Raw genomic sequence first — 25,187 nt, 5'->3', positions numbered from 1 at the left:
CTACTCCACCTGGTCCCCTGCCTGCTCCTGGGGAAACTGAAGAAGGGCAAGCCTGGTATCCTGGCTCCCAGTCTGATGCTCTCCTTGCCAGGATGGGCAAAGTGTTGAGTGGCTTGTACATGAAACACAAGTTTTGCCAAACAGCACAAGTTGCTAAAGTGCTGGGATCAAACCAGCATTTGCTTCTGCACCAACACTAGGTAGCCAAGTCAATAGATGCCACATCTATCGTTACTTTCCAAAAAGAGCTGTCAGCTGGCTGTGGCCCAGGGGCTGTCAAGCCAGTCCACCCTCCAGGATGCAGGAAGAGGCAATACCACAACAGAAAGCATGCCACAAAGCTCAGGCTCGAGTGATAACAGTTGCATACCAGCTGCTTGCTGGCTGGTTCTATTAAGCTTTTTTACCTAGAGAAACAAGTGTGGAACACCCAGGGGAGAATGTAGAAACACAGAAAAACTTAATTTTAAAATGAGAGAGACCTAGGAAGACATCTAGGTCTCAGGTTTCCAAACTTGTTGGAGGAGCCCAGGAATTTCAAGAAGGTGCCAAGAACAAAAGTATAGAGTTGTCTAGGAAGTAACTTGAAAAAGGATTCTGGGGCTTCTTGTGGTTAAAACAAGTTAGAAACATTGACAACTCCCTCTTTTTCAGATAAGGAAATTGAGACTCAGAGGGGAATATGGAAGAGCAATACCCATCTGACCCCACTGTGTGCTCGGAGAACTCACACCGTATTAGGACAGAGATACAAGAATCAACACCACTGTGTGTAGACTCACACATTGTATCTTATAATGGACACTGATGGGAAAAATAAGACAATTTATCATCTTGCAGGGTTGGCTTTGTCTTACAACATTTTGCCTGGTATCATAACCACTCATATCTTAGTTACTCTGGCTTTGGGTGAATTCTTCTGATTCCATTGTATATCTGCTTAAAGTTTTACAATCATTAGAATACAAACAGTAAGTTCCTTCTGACCACTCAGGTATCATATAGCAGATATTTTTCTTTTGAAAATGGAAGGGTGCATGGGGTGGAAAAATCGAAATATGCGCTCAGGTTGGTGTATTATTTTCCTACTGAAAATTTGGTCCTAAGAATAACTTTTTTTTTTTTTCCTCCGAGACGGAGTCTCCCTCCGAGACGGAGTCTCCCTCTGTCGCCCAGGCTGGAGTTCAGTGGCTCGATCTCAGCTCACGTCAAGCTCCGCCTCCCGGGTTCACGCCATTCTCCTGCCTCAGCCTCCTGAGTAGCTGGGACTATGGGCGCCCCCCCACCTCGCCCGGCTAGTTTTTTGTATTTTTTAGTAGAGACGGGGTTTCACCGTGTTAGCCAGGATAGTCTCGATCTCCTGACCTCGTGATCCGCCCGTCTCGGCCTCCCAGAGTGATGGGATTACAGGCTTGAGCCACCGCGCCCGGCCAAGAATAACTAATTGTCTATATAAACACTACTTATGATAAAAGTAACTTGGTAAAGGGGGAAGGCGTTGCATGGAATAGCTTTGCAGATGTTCCAAACCAATGAGCTGGCAGTTTGGAACTTAGGTAATCAGACTAATGTCTGATCACAGGTCTTCATCATGTAAATACCATTCATCTTATTTTATGATGTGTTTATATTTATCTTAGCACTATCTCTAGACTTTAGAACATACGGACAACTTTTGGGAACCCTGTTCAATGAATTCTTGGCATTCCAAAAACAATCATTACAAAATACTGATATTATAATGAAATACCCAACTAATAAATCGGTGAACCTTGAACTCCTGGGTTTTGTTCCCATGAGTTCCTTTAATTTTAATTAATATGATGATGGTAAATTACTCCTTCCAGTTTGGAAGCTGGTTGCCTTACACCATTTAAAACCATTTTAGTCCCACGAATATTAAAGCTGGCCAATTTGCTATTATTTTATCTATCAATCCTAAGTAATTAGTGTAGAGATAGGATTTCATACTATCCGGCCATCTATGCTTTTGCAGGTGTGGCTGCACTTTTGCAATATAAAATCAAGTTTTTCTTCTGTATCAGTTAATTAAAACAGAGCTCAATACAATTTTGAGTAAGTGAGCATCTTAATTATCTAAATCATTACGAAGCACAGAATCTCTGAAATTACCAATAAATCAAGTACAAGAGATCGAATTTTACTTTATAAAATAATGTTGTATTTGTCAATAATCAAACTGGAAGACTGGTGATGACAAACTTTTTCTGAGGAAACTTATTATTCACCTTCTGCATTCTAAAATCTATAGCAGCGGCTTTTTCAAAGTATGATCCACAGATTTGTGGGGTCCCCAAGGCCCTTTCTGAAGTTTAGTGAGGTCAAAATTGTTTTGCTGATCATATAAAGATACTATCATTTTTCACGTGTGGATATTTACTCTGATGGTACCAAAGCAAAGCGGGTAAAACTGCTGGTGCCTTAGCATAAATCAAGGCAATGGCACCAACTGGTACCCATATTTGTGGTATTCTTCAGTGCAAACACTAAATATAAAACACATACCACTTACACTGAATGACCTTGATGAAGCAGTAAGTCTTCCTTGATGATTTATTAATTTTATTAAATCCCTTTAGTATATACCTTTTTAATATTCTGTGGGACGAAATGGGAAGTATGCATGAAAGACTTCTATTAGATCCTCAACTATGATGGTTGTGTCAAAGAAAAGCGCCTGAGACTGATCTGTATGCTGAATAAGTTTGTATGATTTTTTTTTTTTTTTAATAGAATGCCATTTTCACTTGAAAGAATCAAAGGACAAACTATGGTCACTGAGACTGGTTATCTGCAGTTTTTTGAACATGAATGAAGGGAGCCTGTCACTTCAACAAAAACAACTGACATCACTTGTTGCCAATGACAAAACCTGAGCTTTTAGGCAAAACTAAGAAATTTGGAAATATGACAGTCTCTCAGAAGTTAAGGCTTTTCCAATGAGACCGATGATGATGTTAACAAATGTATTATTCTTATCATTATATAATGAAATTGTCAGTATTTAAAAGATCTGCATTACTTGGGAAACCATTATTTTCCAAATGACCAACTGATGTTACAGCATCATACAATCGTAAAATGTCCTGTTAAAGTGCAAGACAGACTAGAAACAGTACTAAAGGTTGATTTTTATGCCTTCAAATTCTCTACTGCACCTAGTTTTTAAAAAACTACCACTTGTTGAGTTTTAGTACAGTATCAAAAAGGAGTATCCACAATTACCTGAAAAAAGCTATTAAAATGCTCCCACCTTTTGCAATTACATATCTGAGTGAGGCCAGCTTTTCTTCATATATTTCAACTACAACAACCCAGGGGCAGAGACTGAAATGCAGAGGTAGGTGCTGGAATTCAGGTATCTTCTATAAGCCAGACATTACAGAAGTTGGTAAAAATCTAGGACAATGACATTCTTTTCTTTAACTTAAAAAAATTTATTTTTCATAAAATACGCAATATGTAATGAATTTGTTCTTAAATGAATTAACGATTAAAATGATGTTTTAATTTCAATGTCATAAATTTTGACAGTTAACCCACATAAATAAAAGCCTAATAATTTGCAGCTATCTAATTTTTTTTTTTTTTTTTCTTGAGGCTGAGTCTGGCTGTGTCACCCAGTCTGAAGTGCAGTGGCACGGTGTCAGCTCACTGCAGCCTCCACCTTCCGGGTTCAAGCGATTCTGCTGCCTTAGCCTCCTGAGAAGCGGGGATTACAGGTGCATGTCCCCAAACGTGGCTAATTTTTTTATTTTTAGTAGAGATGGGGTTTCACCATGTTGGCCAGACTGGTCTTGAACTCCTGGCCTCAGGTGATCCAACCGCCTCAGCCTCCCAAAGTGCTGGGATTACAGGCGCAAGCTGCCACATCCGGCCGCAGCTATCTATTTTTTAAGCACATTAAAGGGTGGTCTGTAAGCTCTGACAAGCCAACATATTAAATAAGTGTAGTGCAGGTCCTTGAATAACATTGCCTCATTCAACCTTGTTTTGTTTTAATGCTGATGAGAGAGGAAAAAAAAAAAAAACTGATGCAACTGCCTGGGTGGAGTCTGCACACCCTTCCCTTGTCTGCATGGGTTTTCTCTGGATATACATCCCCAAGCTGTACCCACTAGGTGAAATGCTGTGTCTACATAGCCCAGGGTGAATGAGTATGGGTGTGTGTGAGTACACCTGTGATGGGATGGCGTCCTGACCAGCGAGGGTGCCCATATTGTGTTTTCAGCTGCCAAAATTGGCTCTGGCTACACACCACCCTAAACTGGAATGAGTGGATAGCAAATTATATGAATAAATACAAATTACTATAAAATAAAAATGTGTAATGTAGACAATAATTATACAGACGCAGGACAATAAGTGATGTGGGACAGAAGCACTCAGCAAGCTCCCCACGTTTGTTATTGCTTATTTTTGAACTGCATGTTGGTGCAAGGTACTCCTGACAATTTTCGCTTTGTAAATGTTTACTTGTTGATTAAATTCACCACCACTATGACCACCATTACTCATGGGTTCACCAAAAATTGAGTAAATCATCATCTTACTTGTTTTTATTAATCTTTCTTAAATGTATGTATACTTCACATTTATTTTAATATTTAATATTACAAGTAGTTTGGTCCTTACTTAGACATTTGGTGATACTTTTGTGACCAGAAATATGCCATAGGAACTTGACTCTTATTTATGTTGTAAGGCAGAATAACAAACATAAAAAGGCATACTCATTTCTACTTGCCAACATAATTTCACAATGCTCTGGATGCTGTGATGACATACAGCTCTGTAAAAAATACTTTAAAGACAAAAAAAATAAAACACATGGTCCCACCACAATGCTGGCCCCAGTCACTACATTTCTTAAATGATCCTAGTCCTTGCCTTTTCCTACACATAAAATAATATTTAACAAAATTAATTATTATACTTCTATAATCTATCACCAGATATACTCTTACACTGAAACTTAGATATAACTTTACACATATTAAATCTTCACCACCTACATGTAAACTATAAACTAAAATACTGGCTTAAAGCAGCCTGACAGAATTGCTTCTGGGTTATAAACCTCAGTCTATAGTCCTTAGTAAGACTTCCAAATATAACTAACTTTAATTGTTTAAAAACTTCAGTTTTTTTTTCCTTCAGTCAACAATATCAATTTGCCTATGATAAAATTAGCTTCATTGTACGTCCTCTCTCTGAACCTATAGAAGACACTGAGCAAGGACTCATAGTATTGTTATGTGCTTTGCCTTTGTATAATTCATTCTGGCACTTGATGGTATGTAACTACAATATTTATAAGTGAATTTCTTATAATAGTCCTGGTAAAGTATATTGTAAAATTATCATCGAAGGTTAATAAAATAAGCATTGTTGATATTTTTCTTGTTGCTTCAAATAATTTCCCCTCAAGGTATTAGCAATTCTTCTAAGTAAAAATACAAGAAATGGACTGGGCATAGTGGTTCATGCCTGTAATCCCAGGCACTTTGGGAGACTGAGGTGGGAGGATCACCTGAGGTCAAGAATTCAAGACCAGCCTGGTCAACATGGCAAAACCCCATCTCTGCTAAAAATACAAGAATTAGCTGGGCGTGGCGGTGGGCGCTTGGGATCCCAGCTACTGGAGAGGATGAGGTGGTAAAATCGCTTGAACCCAGGAGGCAGAGGTTGCAATGAGCTCAGATCGTGCCACTGCATTCCAGCCTGGGTGACAGAGGGATACACACTCTCTCAAAAACAAAACAAAACAAAAAACAAAACCAAGAAATGGAAATAAGAAATAAGGGGGATAATTCAAGAAGAGAATTAGTTTAATAACTTAGAATAAAGTTTGGACAAATATACACCAAATTCTGAGACGCCCTCAGTGGCTACCAACTGGCCGAAAGGTAGAACTAGAGAAATAGCAGGATTGAATCTTTTCTCTTGTATAGTGCAAAAAGGGTGGCTCCCTCCACTCCACTCCTGGTATTTGTTATTTAAAAAAAAGAAAGAAAGAAAAAAGGGAGGAGGGGGAAGAGAGAAAGAGTTATAAATGCATCTGTGAATGATTACTGTACTACCAACAACAATATTCAGATCTGCCATGATGGAGCCTGTGAACCTTCATGTAACCCTCCACTAATCTAATAACTATCTTCATCTTACTTAGGACAAAGTCCTCCTATCTGTTTGTCCCATTCCGTCAATCTGTTCCAATTCTTCCCCCTAATCCTATAAATGCATCTCTGTTATTTTCATTGTGTCACTCCCTCCTCCCACAACATTACCTCGATCAACCCTTTACGGCAGTGATTTTTAATCAGGGGTGATTTTGCCCTCCAGGAGGCATGTGGCAACATCTGGAGAACTGGTTGCACAACTAGGGAGGTGGAAGCGGGTGTATGTGTTCCTGACATCCAGTGGGTAGATGCCACAGATGCTGCTAAACATCCTACAATGTACAGGACAAAGAATTGTCAACAAAGAATTATCTGGCCCAAATGTCAAGTGCCGAGATTGTGAAACCCTGTCTTAGGAAGCAGGAAAAAATTCTGCAATAATGACACACTAAATCTTTGCCTTTTACCTTTTTCTAACTCTCCCTGTAAAAAAAAATCAATGTCCTGTAGCAAACTGGAACACAACCTCTTGGCTGTTAGCATCCCTAACAAGGCAATGGGTGTATATGCCAGAATTTGAGTCCCAGGATATCCATCTTCGACTTATATGACCTGCAAGTGTTCTACTTCTCTGAGCCTCACTTTCATCACCCAAAAGTATAGTGAAATTGAAAATATACTATCTTAGTATGGTTATAAGCATAGAAGATAGTATATTCAAAAACCCAGCATACTGCTAGACATATAAATGTAACACAGGGACAGTGATGCTGCTGATCCTTACTGTCACTGACTGAGCCCCCCTCTCCCAACCCCGTCTCCATCAGCTGCTGAAACAGAGAGATAAGAAAAGCAGCAGTCACAGCAACAGAGTTAATTATGTGGAAGTGGAAGACACAGTTTAGACCTCATTTGAAGTGACTGAGAAGTATTCCTGAAAACCATATAAAGAAGTGTAAATAAGTACACTAGGGCTGAACCCTGCTTTTCTGGGCCACTCTACGTCTATTGGTGCACCCCCTTAGCACATTGTTAATTCCAACCCTTCCGGTCATCATCCTCAACATCTGGCATATGACCCTGGAGCCAGAGACTAGTACCACAGTGACAGAAGATGTGAGGCCAAGAACCAACCAATCAAACTCTAGTCTAGGTTACATTATTGTCTGCCCAGAAGATAGGATAGATTCTTCTTTGTATTTGATTTAAATAAGAATACCCAAGCCTGCTTTCTTAAGTAGTTGTGTTTACACAGACTTCAACAGAAGCTTTCAAAAGAGTTTCTCTGTCCTCCTTTAATGCCCCTTCCCCAACTCAATCTCACTGGGAGAAGAAATCAGCTTTAAATATCTTCCTTGGACGCGGACCTACTCCAACAGGCCTGAAGCTTACCATGTGTGGACTCTGGAGGGAGCTCCTACCTCACAAAAGATGAAGTACATCCTTCTACTGAAGACTACAATGCTTTCCTTTAAAGTGCCAGTTGTGAATCTCCAGGGTCTTAGGAATGCAGAGTTTAGATTCTCAAATCTTTCTCTAGAGCCCTTATCATGGTTTTGGTTTGCTCACTGGGCCTTTCTATTCTGGAGAATGCATGGATATTTTCCATTTGATTAAAATGGCAGTGTTCATTCTAAAATAAGTCACCGGGCTATTAAAAATGTGATTTTTCTCCTACACAATAGCTACATTTTGAAGAGTGGAATCTCCCCTAGGATTCAGTGAAGAGGGAAGCAAAGCTACAGGTCATTTCCCGGTGACAGACTAAAAGTTTACTGAATGTAATTAAACTATATTATTTATATAATTTTAACTCATGTAATTAGCTTGGCTTTGGTGTTAAGCCATTTTTCCTTCTTAGCACTTTCAACTTACATCTTGCAAAATGATGAAAGACTAAATCTATTTATGATACACCAAGTGCACCCTTTACATATTCAGCTTAAAATGAACACAGATAATTAACATATTTATAAGTGCATTCAAGAAGTTACATAACAATTATTCAACCATTATTCATATTACTACTTCTACAATCCTTTCTGAAGAAACAAAACTGGTGTTTATGATCCTGCTTTACAGCTCTCTCCAATGACTTGTCTTAACGATTCCTATAGATTAAGGAGTTGAAGTCAATTTTAAACTCTGAATGAGAGGAAGGAAGCCTCCCCTCATTGTCTCTAACCTGGTTCAACTACTTTTAAAGATTGCCTTCTCTCCAGCACAGGTCCTTTTACCGGATATTCCAGAGGTAAAGATCTACATGTGTAAATGTAAAAAGGGTGAAGTCATCTGGAGTTTTATAGCCAACTATGGCAAAACTGAGTCCTGGCTCTAAACTGGGCCAAGTTTCTCCTCATTGTGGCCATATGTAACTCCTTGCTGTCTATTGAGAGTGGTCTATTTTTTTAAAATGGTTGCTCTGCTTCTAGAATAAATGGAGAGGTAGGGGATATTCCTTCTATATAAATGTTGGTTTATGCTTGGATTACCAGCTAGACAGTGTCATGTAAATTATTAATCTCAAATATAGAAAATATCTCCCATTCTTCCTTTTATATTATGGCTATATTATGCAAAGCACTATTCATAGCATAGCCCTAAGCCCAGCAGTCTGACTATGCCTGCCTTTTAGGTGCAATTACAGGCATTTCTGTCTTGTATATGTAGTCCTAGTAAACTCTCTGTTTTGCAAGATTATGCAAAAGAGAAAGAAAGAAAGAAAGAAAAAAAGAAAGAAAGAAAGAAAAAAAAAAACAAAGAAATAAAGGAAGAAAGAAAGAGAAAGCAGGGAGGGAGGTAGGGAGGGAGGGAGGGAGGGAGGAAGGAAGGAAGAAGGAAGGAGGAAGGAAGGAAGGACAGGAAGGAGGAGAGGACGGAAGGAAGGAGAGGACAATAAGACTGAAAAAAAAATAGGGATAGGAGCAGACCACACAAAACTTAAGGAACTTTGGGACCAGAGCCCTAAGGAAACCAAAACCAATCAGCACAGTTAAAATTGCCATGAATTTTTGCATTTCGTATCACAGTTCATCTTTTGCAAACTTAACACCCATAGGCTTGTGTTTTCCTTTTTGTAGGTCTTTGGAGACATTCATTTTTAATACAGAGCAATTTCACCAAAATTAAAAGTATAATCCAAGGATAGCCTTCTTCATCAATCAGTTTCCTTCTCAGTTTCTTTGGATGTACGTGCAGCTTCTTCAAACAGCTAAATATAGCGGCAAGTAGAGTGAGTGGGTCTTAAAGCCAATAAACTTCCCATTTCTTTCACTAAAGAAAACACTTCTGCAGAAGACAATTTTGTCCCCTTAAGGTCTTCATAAATAATTTTTATGGCTATCTCTTTAGCTGTGAGAAACCTTATTCCTGATCACTTCTAAACATTACTATGCGAGAGGAAATCTATGAACCACAAAGACTTACACACTGAATTGATATAATTTCCCTATTTACCAAATGCACAGGAGTCAATATGCATCAAAGAAACACATATTGTAGTAGACAGACTGTATGTAATGGTTCTGGAATAGTCTGAGCTAAATCACCACAGGTGACCATGCTGACCCACTGCGGGAAAGGGGCGTGTGTTCTGCGATCCACACTGCACTCTAGCACATCTGGGTTTATTGGCACAGGCTGTCTTTTGGAAGGAACTGATAACCTTTTGGCAGAGAACAATGACTAAATACTTTGAAAAGACTGTTAGCTCAAACACTGAGATACTCTAGGAGGAAAGGGTGCAAAAAACATCTCTTAATCTCTGTGTTAGTGTTTCCCATGCGTAAACGACTTATTCTGAAGAGAAAAAAAAGAGTCAAGGTTTTCCTGAAATTGTCTGTCACTGGGGTGGGATGTTATGGGATATCTAGTGGTGCCACCACAAATATTTTTCAAACTAGTCTCCAGGAAACTTATTCTAAATTCATAGTTGGGGGTAGAGGGCTGTGAAAATATAACAAATGCAATGTGAGTTTATAACTTTTTATCAGGCATACTTTGTGATTTGTAACATTGGTGGCAGAGCTAGAGGGATGAAGGAGGGAAATGAAGATAAATCCTCTGTCAATAGAGCAACCTGGACAAGAACCAGAGAGTGGGAAGGCTCTCATCAACCAAATGAGGTCTGGGAGCAGAAGGACGTTTCCACCAAGGGAAGGGAGCCATCTAGAACCTATCAAGGGTAAGAAGGCACTTCAGGGAGAAAGGGATTCAAGACTGCTGCTACTCTGCTAACGGAGGTTTAGAGAAACAAATTACCTCAATTTCCAGTTTTTGTAGCCTCACTGAAATAAATACAGTACCTCCCTAAACTGCTGTGGAAATGGGAGTAATGTAAGTTAACTCCTGTTTTTTAAAATAATTTCAGTTTGTCTAAATACGTCTGTTGTTAGCCAGAACCTTAAACAAATATCAACTTGAGAAAAATTCTAACACGCAACGTATATATGTTTTTGTGTTTATATGTGTGTGAAGACGAAAAATAGGCATCAGAACACGAGGACTTATTTTAAAGTAAATCTGGAAAACCCCTGAATTCACAAAGTACTCTAGTTTCCAAGAGTCAAAGTTTTCGGCCAGTAAGCAACTTGGGTCATCTGAAACTACTTTCAAATGTGTTTTCTGAACATGAGACCTAAAGTTGCCAAGCTGTAGTCTGAAAAACGCAATATATTTTGGGCAATCTATGTAAAAAAAGGATTGTGTGTGAAAAATTGTTATCAATTAGTTTGGATGGTCAGATAGAGCCACCACATATTCCAAAAACAGAAACTAGGGCAAAGTACAAATACCTCTGCATAAACATGATTCATAAATGTATGTGTATATATGATTTCTATATATTCTAAATATTTGTCTTAACGTTTTATGAGTAGCTTTAAGGTTTTAGCTCTAGCTGAAATTTATGGATAAGTAAAAACAAATTAAAAGGAAAGCTATAGTATTCCAACTAAATCAATGTTTTAAAAATAGCAACCATTTTATAAATTATAGCAATATGTTCTAAATAGCTTGGTAGATATTAAAGAGAACCTTTAACATGGATAGAGAAGAAAACCTCACAAACACAATTCATGTTAGGTAAAATTACAGTATAAGAATCAATATGTATTTTGGACTCAGGTAAGAGGAAAATTATCTGGCATATAAGGCATGAGTGTAAATGTAAAATATATTTTAAAAAAATATTTCCCATAGACAAGCTTAAGAAAGATATTAACAATCTTACTAACATGTGCATAGCTCTTAGAATTTTCAAAGCACTTTTACATCTATCATCTCACTTTATAATTGCAACTAAGATAGCTTTCTACAAAACAGAAATGCAAAAGGTGTGTAGGTGGGAGAAAAGGTTAAATATTAGAAGCAAATGAATTCATTCAATAAGTCAAAACATTTAATTCACTTGTTTGAATCAAAATACCTCTGACTGTCTGCTTTGTTGGGCAGAAAAAAAGGGTAAGAATAATTTCCAAGTGTTTGCGTCAGCAGTTCACAGTAAAAGGAAATAAAATCCCAAACTTTATCAGAAGAAAATCTAACCTATCTACAAATAGAACTTTCTACTTCTTCCCATAAACAGGCTCCTCATCCTGACTGGCTCTGCATGAATTCATCTAAACCAGGGGGCAGACCAGTTCAGGTAAATGAGTTTTGGGCAGAGTGGTTTGTTCTATCCTAACCAGCAGCCTCTTTCTGTTAATGGCATCACTCCTCTTTGTGTTACTGTGCTTCAAAGCCTTGGATTTATCTTTGATTTCCCCTTCCACTCCATCACCTCCCAAAGCCTACTGCTTCTAACTCTTTTGTTCTCTTACATTGAATCTCCTTTTTCTGGTTCTATAACCTCCACTGGAGTTCCCACTCGAATGCCACTAACCCTCTAACAAGTCTCCACCCTCTAATCTAACACCTCTACTAGTTTGAAATCCCCAAAGTTCTCTTTATAAACCTTCAATGGGTCTTCCCAAATACCAGATTCAATGTAGGCTCTGTGAATGGCATGTAGTCTTCCAATGCCCTACTATCTTCCCAGCTGTATTTCTCTCCACATAGCTCCAGATCCAAGGAAACCGGATCCATGAACACTACGTGTTCATGTCTTCTACTACATGTTCATGTGCCCTCTTCCTAAAGACACCCTACGCATCCTTCAGGGTCTTCCCTAGTATTCCCCTCAACTATCATTTTCTTTTCTTTTTTTTTTTTTTTTTTTTTTTTTTTTTGAGATGGGCTCTTACTCTATCACTCAGGCTGGAGTGCAGTGGCGTGATCTCGGCTCACTGCAACCTCTGCCTCCTGGGCTCAAGGTATCCTCTCACCTCAGCCTCCCAAGTAGATGGGACCACAGGGATGCACCACCATGCCCAGCTGGGTTTTTTTGTATTTTTGGTAGACACAGTGTTTTACCATGTTGCCCAGGCTGGTCTTGAACTCCTGGACTCATGCGATCAGTCCACCTCAGCCTCCCAAAGTGCTGGGATTACAGGCATGAGCCACCATGCCTGGCAAAGTATCCTTTTCTGACTCCCCTGTAACTTGACCTCTCACTCTTCTGAATCACATTATTAAAAGACCTTTCTAATAGTTCTTACATTCTGCCTTACATTATAGCATTCTTTCCTTTGATGCTGAGCCCCTTGAAGGCAGGGACAGTGCATTACATATTAGAGATACTCAATATCTGTTGAACTGTGAAGAAAATTGTATTTGTATTTTATAGAAAAAAAGTGTGAAGGCAGGTGAAGTCATTCTTGGCTCAAGTCTTTAAAAAAGAAGTAGGCCTCCAGTTCACTCAAAAGACTGTTACCCTTTTAACAAGCAATCAACAGCCAATAAATTACTCAGTCAGTGAATGTAATTCAAAGCTATCACATACAGAAGTGTGAGTCATGCCAGCAGCTGGACACGTCCCTCCTGCTTCTAGGGAAGAGAACATTCATCTACAAAGACTACAGAACAGCCACAAGAACGAACAAGCTAACCACAGTGTCAGATGTCACAGCTGGACAAACAGCCCAAGCCTGGTCTCTAAGCTATGCAGGTGCCTCATTTCTGTGACAGACAGAGGCAGGAGAACAAGGCTGTTAGGGCCTGCGTTCTGAAGCGGCAAAAAGCCAGCCACAGCAAGCCAGCTTCTGAGGCGCTCCAAGCACATTCCCCACGAGGAATGAGGATGAGGAAGGGTGCATCCTCATGTGCACAATATGGATGTAAGATATGTTTTCAATATGTTGCCAGTAAAAGCAGACAAGTGCTAATATGCATATCAGGTAATATGCAACTCTTAGGCGATTTTATTCATGGTTGGTTTTATTTTAGAGAAAATNGGGCCTTTTAATTTTATTGGAGACATAATATTTACAGAAATAATACACAAAAACATGCAATGTCCTGTTTCTAGGCACTGTTCCAGTAGTGCCAGAGGAAAGAACATGGGACACAACTGGCTATGCAAGGCATGGAAGAAGAAAAGAAAGGAGACAGGAAGGAAACTGCGGGGTGGAAGGAGGACTCAGAGATGCGAGGTTCCCATGGACATCAGTGTGTCTGAAATTTTTAAAGGAGATGAAGGCTTTAGCATCATGGAAGGTACTAGTGGAAGCAAGAGGATGTAGATAAGGCAATGTGTGACATTCATATTTTCCAAAAAGCAACAGAGCCTATCAAAGCTAAATAGTAACTGAAAACATCTGAATGTTGACAACAAGGTAATGAAGAAAATACCATGGCAGTAAAAACAGCTAATAATACTTAGGTTTCTAACCAACAGGCTAATAAAAGACTTTTTGTAGTCAATTATGTCATTTAACTCTAATGCTAATCCTGAGAGATCGGTATTGTTAGATCTGTCTTAAGGTTTAGGTAACTGAGGGTTAGAGAGGATAAGTAACTGGTCAGAGATCTCACATCTAGTGATGGCATTAAGGTTTGAACCCTGGCTGATTTCATTCATACATTCATTCATTCTCGACAGATATTTACCAACTGGGTACTATTACTGAGTTCCTACTTGTCAGCTACTAGGCTTACAAATAGGCATGGTTCTTGCTCTTAGGAACTTATCTAATGAGAAAGACAGCCAATAAACAATTTAATAAGCCAATATCTAATTATAAAATTTGATAAATACCATGAACAAAATGGCTAAAGAGAAGTAATAGAGAATAAAGTGGGGCCTTAGCAAGTAAGACAGCATGGTTAGAGAAGTGCAAGTGAGCCTAAAGGCTGGGAAGAAGCCAGCCAGTCATGGGAAGAAAGGCAAGCATTCGTGGAGGATGGAAAAGCATATGCAGAGGACCTGAGACAGGCCAGCACAGCTGGACTACGTGGGCAAGAAGTATAGTAGCAAGAAGAGGTCTGCAAGGTGGATAAGGGCCACAGCATGGGGGCTGCTGCACGTTAGGAGTTTGGATTTTAAGTGCAATGGGAAGGCACAGAATGGTTTTAGATTTGGGTTTCTAAAAGACCACACCGATTTGTGTCTCAATAATAGATAGTAACAGGCAAGAGTAGAAATGGAAAGACCAGTAAGGAGACTTCTGCAGGATTCCAGGAGAGATGATGGTTGCATGGCCTCAGGTGGAGGCAGATGAGAGGAAAGAAGCGGACCTCAGAAGTGATCTGGGCTGCATTTTGGTGGTAGAACCAAGGGGCCTTGCTGATGGACTGGATGTGAGGGGTTAAGGGAGGGAGGCGCAGAGGATGTCTCTAAATCCTGTACCCTGTTTTAAGCCTTGTACATCGTTTAATTTTCTTAATGTATCTCTTATATTGAAAAGTTAGCTATATTTATATTGGTGTTTTAAGTGACATATTTTTAAATAAACAGTTCAAGTGCTAAAATCTCTGTTTCCAAACTGCTAAGCTAACCCTCTGACTGTAACATCTGTACTGAGGTACACTACTTAGAGAGAGATATATACCTCAGGCGTGCAGTGATGGAAATGAAGGGGCTTTCACACCAAACCACCTAGGGGTGACTCGGAGTTTTGCCATTCTTCTGGGTAAATGCAAAGAAGTCACAACTCTGTCTGAGCCTCAGACTTCACACACTCAGGTAAGGCCTCTCTCACAGTTTGGTTGTGAGAATTCAGTAACTTATACTAAGTCCCGGCCTGCAGCAGAAAGTCTCCCTTCCCTTCTCCCCCATTACAGTGATGAGAATGCCACCAGTCATTTTGCAAAGCACCTGTGTAACCAAGATGAGGGATCTGACTGAGTGCTACACTGAAGATAACTGAGACACACTCTAGATGAGGGGCTCTAGATCCATATGGCAGCTCTAACTCTTTAACAGCCATCTTTATCTCCTAAGACTGCCAGATAAAACACAGAACCCCCAGTTAAAATTGGATTTCTGGGAAATCCAATTTAAAAAAATTTTAAGTATGTCCCATGCAATATTTGGAACATATACTAAATTTTCACCGTTTATCTGAAATTCAAATTTAATTGGGCATCTTGTATTTTTATTTGCTAAATCTGACAATGCTATCTGTGACTAGGCAAGTCTCTACTGGGAATAAATTACTCCAAGATTCTGCCTTCACAGCCCCTGGAGATGCTCTGACTCTTCTCTGTATAAGAGGTTGTATCTCTCACCATCACCCTGCTGCACTTCCACTCCTATTTTCTTTGCACATTTCACTCATCTCTTCTCACTTTTACCAATAAAGGTACAGGAATACTCAAAGTCCATTGAATGGCATTGTATCGGACACAGGATTTTACTTAGCGGTCATAAAGAATGCTGGTGAGCAGGTGTATGTGTATGTGTGTGAGTGTGTATGTGTACATGATACGTGTATGTGAATAGGTATGGGGGTGTGAGCACCTGCTGTATTAACCTTTTAAAAATTAAGATGATGCTAACAGTACGTCATCAGGAATACATTCTGAGTGTTTTCGAGTAGCAGTAAATTACATTTCCAACTACATTCATGAAAGCTATGTAGATCCTATAGTAGTAGAATCAGTTATTGAATAAACTGAAAGAGAAAAGTTTTGAGTTCATTCAGTAATCACTATCCATCAAAAGTTAAGAGCTGAAAATCTTTCGTTTAAAAATCATACTACGTGAAAAGAACTGGAAATCTTAGGTCACAGTTTTATTTATCTGAGTGTTCCTTTTGCTGATAGTCAAGTGTTTCAATTCCCAGTTTCAGTACTGAGGAAAAAAACTGAAGGAAACATAAATCTAGTTCATTATGCGAGATACCCAGAACACTGTTACTGTTTGCTATTGTTCCACAACAAGATAAGGCACTTGCTCCAGAATGAAAATCAACAAATCAAGGAAGTATTTAATAATGTAGTTGACTTACATCGTGGTGCAAGCTCATTTTCTCACTGTGGACTGGTAACAAAAAATTCATAGACCAGTGCCAGTCTGGGGACCATAGTTTGAACAGCACTGATGTAGAGGGCCCCGGAATTTTATACAGCCTACCTTCAATACAATGGCATAAATGTAGGGACCGCCTCCTGACCATTTTGCTGTTCAAAGATCCTCTTATTTCCTTGAAATAAAGGCATCAATAATTTCTCCATTCTAACAATCTAACTAAACCTAAAAACCTATGAAAACAACAGCTGCCCCATTGTTAGAAAGAAGAGGATGTGTGCTTACTCTTCTTGGCGTAAGTCATTGACGCTGCGGTCCAGTGAGATCATGTCACTTGCCACCATGTTAAATCCAAACTCTTTAATGCTGGCTTGAATTGCATGTTTGAATTCTGGTCCCAAAACCAATGGCTTGGCTTTCTCTCCAGGGCCACCAACCACTCCAGGAGGCTCAGGTTCTTTGGGTTCAAAGTTACCGAGGATCCCTGGGCGAAGCACAGGATCACGGTAGGTGAATGTCTGTGGCTTAAATGTGAGATACTGCCTCTGCATGATATCTTTCTGGGAATCTCCTCCAGCATGGTGCTCTTGTTCATTTTTGGCCTTGTTTTTTCTTCTAATAGACTCTAAATCCACTTCTACTCCTTCAACATGAGGCCATGGTACCACAGGTTTGAATCTGTCCTCCCCAGGAGCTAGTCCATTGCCGCCTCGGTTGGGCATGGGGTCATTGACATCTCTGTCTTCCTATACAAAAGGGAGGGGATATACAATGAGTATATGAAGGCAAACCACCACAGTAGAGTTCATGAGACCAATTTTCAGGTTTAAAAAAAGGCTGAGGCAACAATAAAACAGTTTGGAAAACAAGCGGGATATTAATCAGGACTTCCCATTAGAAGATAGCTTTCAGAGTAGAGAGTAAATACCAAGAAATAGGCTATCTCCTCACCTTACTATTTCAAAATTAATGAAAGGATGCATTTTTACTTCTCCCTTTACAAACCTACCTCTCTATCAAAGGCCCTTTAATAAAGCATATTTTTAAGGGTTAGAGCAAAGAAGTTCTAGAATCTTTGATTAAAACAGATGCTTAATAGGTCATGTTTATACAGTATGTGGTTTTCCCAGTTGGCCCGTGTGTGATAAATATAACCTTTTGTCGGTAGTACAACCATATGGTGGCAGTGGTATTAGATGGATGTCACTGTCAGCAGGCTGGCTCAGTGCCCCAAATGGCTGAGGAACAAGGCGGGGATATGCAGAGTCCCAATTTGGTATTTTTTACTCATTGAGAGTTTATCTGAATTCAGAAGTATAAAAAAAGCTAATATCTGTAACTAAGTCAGCTTGGGCTTTTAAACCACTCCCCCATACCTAGTTGCCCCATTCCAGAAGCAGCATGGGTCAAAACAGATTCTTTGTACAAGGATATTCATTCACAGTTAAGGGTGCCTCTCTTTTCTGTTTGGACCGTCTTCATCACCTATGCAGATCTTCCAGTCAGATATGATCAGTGCTTTTGCTTCTGCCAGTACCATTCTTTGCACAAGACACTGTTTCTCAACATTGGCATCACCTTGATGGCTTTGAAAAATGCCAATGTCTGTGTCTTACCCTCAGACATTGTGATTTAATTGGTCTAAGCATTTTGATTTTTAAAAGCACTCCTGGTGATTTTAATATACATATAAGCCTGAGAATCACTGGCTTAATGGGAGGGCTGCTCATTATAATTAGACAAGAGGATTATAGAGGACGCAGCTGGTGAAGAGGCAAGGTGCACACAGAACAATTGCAAAATAGGCTGATGGGTCTGCCACTTCCCTCCACACTAAGACTGTGTGATTCCCCTACAGATAGAATTAGCTACAGATAGATTTCCCTACAGTCATAGTATTAGCACCACCCGACCAAAATCTTTCTACAGGTTTAGAGCTACCTTGAAAAGTAAAGTTTACTAGTTTGCCTTAAAAAATACAAAAGTAAGTCTCTAAGTAAGATGTTGATGTGTAGGTGCTCTCTATTAGTAGTTTATCTAGAGGCAAAAATCTTTATAGAAAGTCAGTTATTTCAGATGTGAAGTTAGTAGTTAAGGGATGGCAAAGACTTGATTTTCAAAAGTTCAAAAATAGGCATGCAAAGCTAAATTCAAAACATCCAAAAGGGCATGTAGTGAAAAGCAAGCTTTCCTGCCTTTCCTTCTGCAGAGGTGATTACAGCTACCAACTTATTGTGAACTTTTCTAGAGATGTGATATGCATGTATAAACATACATGTGTATATATAACAAGATAATTTTTTTTGAAGACGGGACATAGATTTTAACTAACTCATTAAAAAAGGAACCTGTAAGATATTACAACTGGTTCAAAAAGAAATCCAAAGGACAAACATAAATATCAAGGATATTGCAAAGAATTTACAAATTGATGCACATCTGGTTAAACTGATCATTCTGCGTAGGGCAATAATCAACTGCATTCCACCAGAACAACTTGCATTTCAATGGACAAGAGTCTTTTGCATCACTCTCAGTTTTCTGTAATTTCCAGGACCGTAAAATAGGAAAGGGTGAGATAAGTTGGAAAGTTGAGTTAGACAGTCATCTTTTGGGACCCATTTCAAAGTTTTTCACAAGTTCTCCCCCAAACAGAAAAGGCAACACAGCCTGATTGTATAAATGTGATGCCTTTGTTCAGGTATGTGTGGTACAGGGTTGAGAAAGCCTCTGGATCAGCCTTCTGATTGTCACATCTCAGGGTCTTAGCTTGAGCCTAACCTGTGAGCCCTACTAAGGGTCAGAGTAAGTGAGTAGAAGGCTGTTTTGCTGGAAATCATATTCAAGACGGACTGAAGATTCTCTTGGGAATTAACTAAGTAAAGTATAAGGCAAGCATGACTGTAAGAGAGAAGGGGTGATTCTGATGATGGAAAAAGTGAAGTTTGTTTCTCCAATTTATCTCCTGGCTCCTTCCAAAATTACACTTACTTATGTTAGTGTTGTAAGTAAATTAATATAGAGATATCATTATAAAATGTTGTAACAAACTGGTTCCAAGTTGTTGATGCTGAAACAAGTATAACACAAAAAGGAGAAAGACATTCTCCTCCACTTTGGTTTTTCCTATCACAGGCTCAAGAGAATTGGTAAACAGGGAGGTAAGGAAATGTTATTAAATACATAAGAGTAGTTTGAACAGCTCATACGATGTCAGCATCCAGAAGCCATAGCATCCACTAAGTTACCTAATGTTCCATACAGAGGAAATTGAATATTAGAAGAATATAGAATATGATAACATGAAATCAAATTGTGAAATACATGCTATAGTCTAGGTTGGCCTATGCTAATACCAAAATTGCAAATTTAAATATTTTTCAAATTCAACTATTTCAATGAGAGAAATTTTAATGGATTAAAAATTCATGTTTATTTTCCTCCAAAAGCTGTTGTTTTTTTTTTTTTGACTTAATGGTTCTTTGCCTAATCTTAAACTGTTGGTGTTCTTCAGGGTTCTGTTATTAGTCTATTTGTCACTCCATCCTCATGCTGGGTTATTTCATTCTCTTCCAAGCTCAATGACCAGTTTTATAGTGATCACTGCTACATCCATTTCCCCAGCCCATATCACCTTTCTGACCTCTAAACCTCATAGGCAACTGCTTCCTGAACATTTCTATTCATCTCTCTCTAGTAGCTAAATGTAACATACCAAAAACTGAACCTATCATTCACCTCACATCACAAGCCCGTTTCACTGACTGTCTCCTTACTTCAGGGACTGAAACCACCATTCACTCAACTGATGAAATCCAAAACCTGCAGTCATCCTCAACTTCTTATTCTTTTATCTACCCTTCTGACATCCAATTAATCATAAATTCCTGTCAATTCTATCACCTGCGTAGAGCCTCCATCTGGCCACTTCTTTCTATCATCCTCACTGCTGCTGCCTTAATTCAGGCACCCTCACCTCTGAACAAGATTACAATAGGAATAATAGTGATGATGGTAAACACTGTGTCCTAAGTGCTTCACATATATTAACTTAATGAATCCCATGAGTTAGGTACTATGATTGCCATGTCTATTTTATAGACAGGACATGTGACAGGGAAGTTACCCAAGATTAGAATCAGTATGTAGCAGAGTCAAAATTTCAATCCAAATAGTCTGGCTCAAGAGTCCATACTCTTAACCACTATGACCTAGTGCTTCTCACCCTGACACATGTACTTCCTACACAGCAGCCACAGGGACTTTTCTAAAATTCATTTATCAACATGTTTCTTTCCCTGCTTACAATATTCCAGCAGTAGCCCACTGCCCTCTGGAGAATATACACTCCTCAACGGGGTTGGCAAGGCTTTTGAGCTCTAGATTGCATTTATGAAATGTCTCCATCACTATCCATGAGAGAGGAGTCAGCTAACTTTTTCTTCAAAGGGTTAAGTAGTAAACATGTTTGGCTTTGCAGACCACAGGGTCTCTGTGGTAATTATTCAAGTCTGCCTCTGTAGTGTGGGAGCAGCAATAGACAATATGTAAATGAATGGGTATGGCTGTGTTCCAGTAACCCTGAATTTAGAGACACAGGTGTTGGGCTGGATTTGGCCCCCCAATCCCTGCACTAGACTGTAAGTTCCGTGAGTGCACAGGCTATGTCCATCGTACACACCACTGCATCCCCAGTGCTTATCCTGGCACATAATTCCTCAATAAATACTCACTGAATAAACGAATGAATCCTAAAAGTTCTGCTTTGGAGGTAAGACAGACTCTGAAAAGAAAAGCGGAGATAAAGAATGGAAAATACAAGATGGGAGAGCAGGGCTTAGATCAGATAGACCTGTACTGGCAATACCTTATGAATTCACCAAGAACATAACTCTATATTCCCTCCACAGCATTGTACTTTTAATAATGCTATATAATAGCACCAGAAAAATTGAATTTGCTCACTTCTCAAAGGCTGCCTGTCATTAAATCTGAAGGCAAAACCAAATACAAGAATTGTCTGTCTAACCCCAAGTCAACTAAGAATAATCACATCAAATCTTAATTATATGATTCGAACAATGGCTATAAAGTGGTGTAATACTTTACTCCCCTGAGGAGGAAAGCTACATACTCCTTCTGTCTAAGAGTGAATGAGAATCAGTAGATGCCTCTGTGACTCACTGATACTATAGTACCTTCGTAAACACCAGCTGATACACTCTACAGTCCAAACCAATGAATCACTGTTAAACAGAAATGGAAAAGAGGATGAGTAGATAATTTTCCAAGATCAGTGTGTTCATAAAGGTGGAAATGGAAATGGACTGAAAAATATAATCACTTATCACTGGATGGTAATATAGATTACCAGAAGTAAGGTCAGGGCAGTCTTACAACTTACAAAGTGCCCCTTCTTACCTCCAAATCCTGCTTATACGTAATATTTTTCCAAGATGGCCATGCCTTGGTAGAGATAGTATAAATCCAAAGGGATTTAGAAAAATGGTCTTTAGAGCAAATGACAGTAACTTAGGCTTGCTTGAATTTGAAATCGTAGGTGAAGCCTAGAAAACTAAGCTTTTAATGATGAGCTTATGCAGTCACACGATCTCTTGAGAAATGACTTAGCTTTAGGAAAGGGCCACGGCTTGAACGACATGCACGCTATTTGGTTATCATTCTTCATGAGCCACAGAATTTAAAGGCATAACAAGCCAAACTTCATTCTGTGATTTTAACTCTCTTGATCAAAACACCTTTCATCAGAAAATCCTATCAGCATCCTTTCTCTGGCTGCACTTACCTAAAAGGAGCAGAAGGTATGGGCACAGAAAGCAGAGAGGGAGGTGGTAAAAATAAATAAGCTCCAGAAATTCAGAGGGAACAAGGCGTGCTAGTAGGCTGGGGCTCCCCAGACTCTCACCAACATGTGGCAACATGTGGGTGGGAATGTGGGGTGCACCAGCCTCAGGACCCTTCTTTCTCTCTGCTTAGTTACAGCTGGATGGACTAGACATTTCCTGCTGACTGAAGACCTCCATGTCTTGCTCCTTTCAGAGCACTGAGCGATGACTGCATTGGGAGCTGTAGCCCTGCTGGGCATGGTCAAGGAATTTGTCTGTGCTTAATCAGGGCTTAAAATGGATAAGCCCAAGATTAAACAGAGACCTTACCAGTCCTTGAATATCTAGAATGTCATCCATACAGGAAAGGACCCATTTCCAAGTATATTTTAATATCCCTAAACTAAAAGGAGATGGAAGGCCACTTTCCAATGGCAATGCCTCTGTTAGCAACTACAGCAGAACTGAAAATGGATAAAGTATGCTTTCAGGTAACTTTATGGAAATATAAAACTTCTACATAAGCTGTGGGTGGCTTAAAGTATGACATTCTGGTAAAAAATATCTCCTCAAAGAAATAGACTCGCTTAGAGGAATTCCTGTTCCTTGTCTTTATTTTTTTTTTTTTCCTTTCTTTAAGTATCAGGCCAAGATATAAACCAAAGGGCAACAAAATAGAGAAAATAGTAGAGTTGACATCATAATGCTCCACTAAAAGAAATCCAGGTCAGCAACTCTAATACTGTATATTAAACTTAAGCAGGGTAACCAGGCTGAGTACTATACAGTAAACCAGTTCGTCCCAAACTTACTTTACAGATTGAAACACTGGTACTCTTGACAATGGAGTGCAGCCTAGTAAGTAACAGTTAATAGTTATATCTTTTATTTTTATCTCAAGACTTCTGATATACTATGGCAACTGCAGTTACAAGTGGGTAAGTCTGTGATGCAGTTTTAGCCACCTACTGGAAAGATTTTATCAGGTTTCTAAGGGGGCATTTTGAGCCAATTAGATGCCACCCCCTTTAACCAAATAAGCAAAATATATAATATAGTATATAATATTACAGATCTATCCTGTACTATAGTGAAGAATACTGAAATAAATAAGTATCTTCCTAGGCTGCAGGGATCCATGATTGTGCCACTGCACTCCAGCCTGGGGACCAGAGCTGTGACCCTGTTTCAAAAACAAAGGTATCTTCTTAAAAAGTTGTCTATATCACATTTTTGAACACCTAGTCGTCTGAATAAAAGGAAGATTTCCATTATATAAGAGCCTCCCAATAAATCTCACAATTTTGCAACTTGTTAACTAATCTTAGGGTTTTTATGCATACCATTTGGAATTCTTAAAAGAAGTCCCCATCTGTATCAACATAATAATTTTCTAAAGATCTCTGTGCATTCTGTACAGTAACTGTGATCAACTACACAACATCTAGACGGGGTAAGTTTTAAGTCTTGGGCTCTTTTCCCCCAGTTTTAATGCAATTTCTCCCACATCATTAGGATAATTTCATGATTTGCCTGACTTAACAGGAAAATTAAATGTACCAAAAACACTACAGGCTCATTAGAAAATACCAACTATTTCTTTTCTTTTCTTTCTTTTTTTTTTTTTCTTTTAATAGAGATTGGGTCCCAGTTTGTTGCCCAGGCTGGTCTTGAACTACTGGGCTCAAGCGATCCTCCTACCTCGGCCTCCCAAAGTGCTAGGATTACAGGGGATGAACTACTGTGCCTGGCTAATCAACTATTTTTTGTCATCTCTTTGAGTTACTGAAGATAACCTCATATGAATGTTAGACAAAACCATCTACACATTCTGATGCCTGCTCCAAGCATCCAGTGCAATTCCCTGCCTTCTGGAGACGGAATTCCCTTTTTAAACAGAAGACAAAGCATGCACAGCCATCCCCCGGTTTCTAACCCCCCAAAGAGCTTCTTCTTCCAGGTGAAAGATGGGGAGCTAGATCTCAATGTGAAAAACTTTGAACCGTTCTAAGCATTTAAAAATCACTGAAGAAGCCAACCAAGGGTTAAACAGGTTTGTTCCCACCAGACTTATTTCGATTTAGTATATAAAAAATATTGACACATTAGTCCCATATGTTCTGTCTTTGGACGATAATTATGCACTGATGATATGCCCAGTCTTGGTGTTGCCCGGGCGCGGTGGTGCACGTCTATAATCTCAGCACTTTGGGAGGCCAAGGCGAGCAGATCACCTGAGGTCAGGAGTTCAAGATCAGCCTGACCAACATGGAGAAACCCTATCTCTATTAAAAATACTAAATTAGCCGGGCATGGTGGCGCATGCCTGTAATCCCAGCTACTCGGGAGGCCTAGGCAGGAGAATCTCTTGAACTCAGGAGGTGGAGGTTGTGGTGAGCTGAGATCGCGCCATTGCACTCCAGCCTGGGCAACAAGAGCAAAACTCCATCACAAAAAAAAACCCAAAAAAATTAGCCAGTGTCCAATTTCCATCGTCATCTCTATTTCAAGTAGATACATGAATAAGTATTTGACATTTAATCTCAGAGCACTGGACATTGTGAGTGAATATACTTTTTGGTGGGGAGGCACCTCTTCACTCAGGCTTTAGGAAAATTGCTCTTCAACTGACAAGAAATACTATCTTTATTTTACCAGAACCCAATCTTAATGGACAAGTATAACTTTCTTTAGATGATATAAATTTATTTAAAGTGTTTCAGAGATAAGAGGCTATATTAAGAAGAAAAACTTCAGAAATAAAAAACCTTCTAAGTCATAAGTTTGGTCTTTTGGAACTCTGTATTATTCCAGTGATTAGGTATAGTTTAAAAGTGGTTTTGGCAGTGA

General features: G+C 39.2%; 1 protein-coding gene across 3 annotated transcripts in view; it reads right to left on the bottom strand.

Annotated features, from left to right (window-relative positions):
* GALNT7 (polypeptide N-acetylgalactosaminyltransferase 7) overlaps positions 1-25,187 on the bottom strand; it is a 153,542-nt gene that overhangs the window by 57,158 nt on the left and 71,197 nt on the right. For all 3 annotated transcript variants that reach the window (XM_017847607.1, XM_017847606.1, XM_017847609.1), the window contains exon 2: positions 16,777-17,237. In XM_017847607.1, coding sequence (XP_017703096.1) covers positions 16,777-17,237 — 461 coding nt within the window. The remainder of the gene's footprint in view (positions 1-16,776; positions 17,238-25,187) is intronic.

Source organism: Rhinopithecus bieti, unplaced genomic scaffold (genome assembly GCF_001698545.2).
Source record: "Rhinopithecus bieti isolate Rb0 unplaced genomic scaffold, ASM169854v2 scaffold_29254, whole genome shotgun sequence".
NCBI lineage: Eukaryota > Metazoa > Chordata > Mammalia > Primates > Cercopithecidae > Rhinopithecus > Rhinopithecus bieti.
The sequence above is the reverse complement of the archived record's forward strand: the minus strand, read 5'-3'. Positions and strand labels throughout refer to the sequence as shown.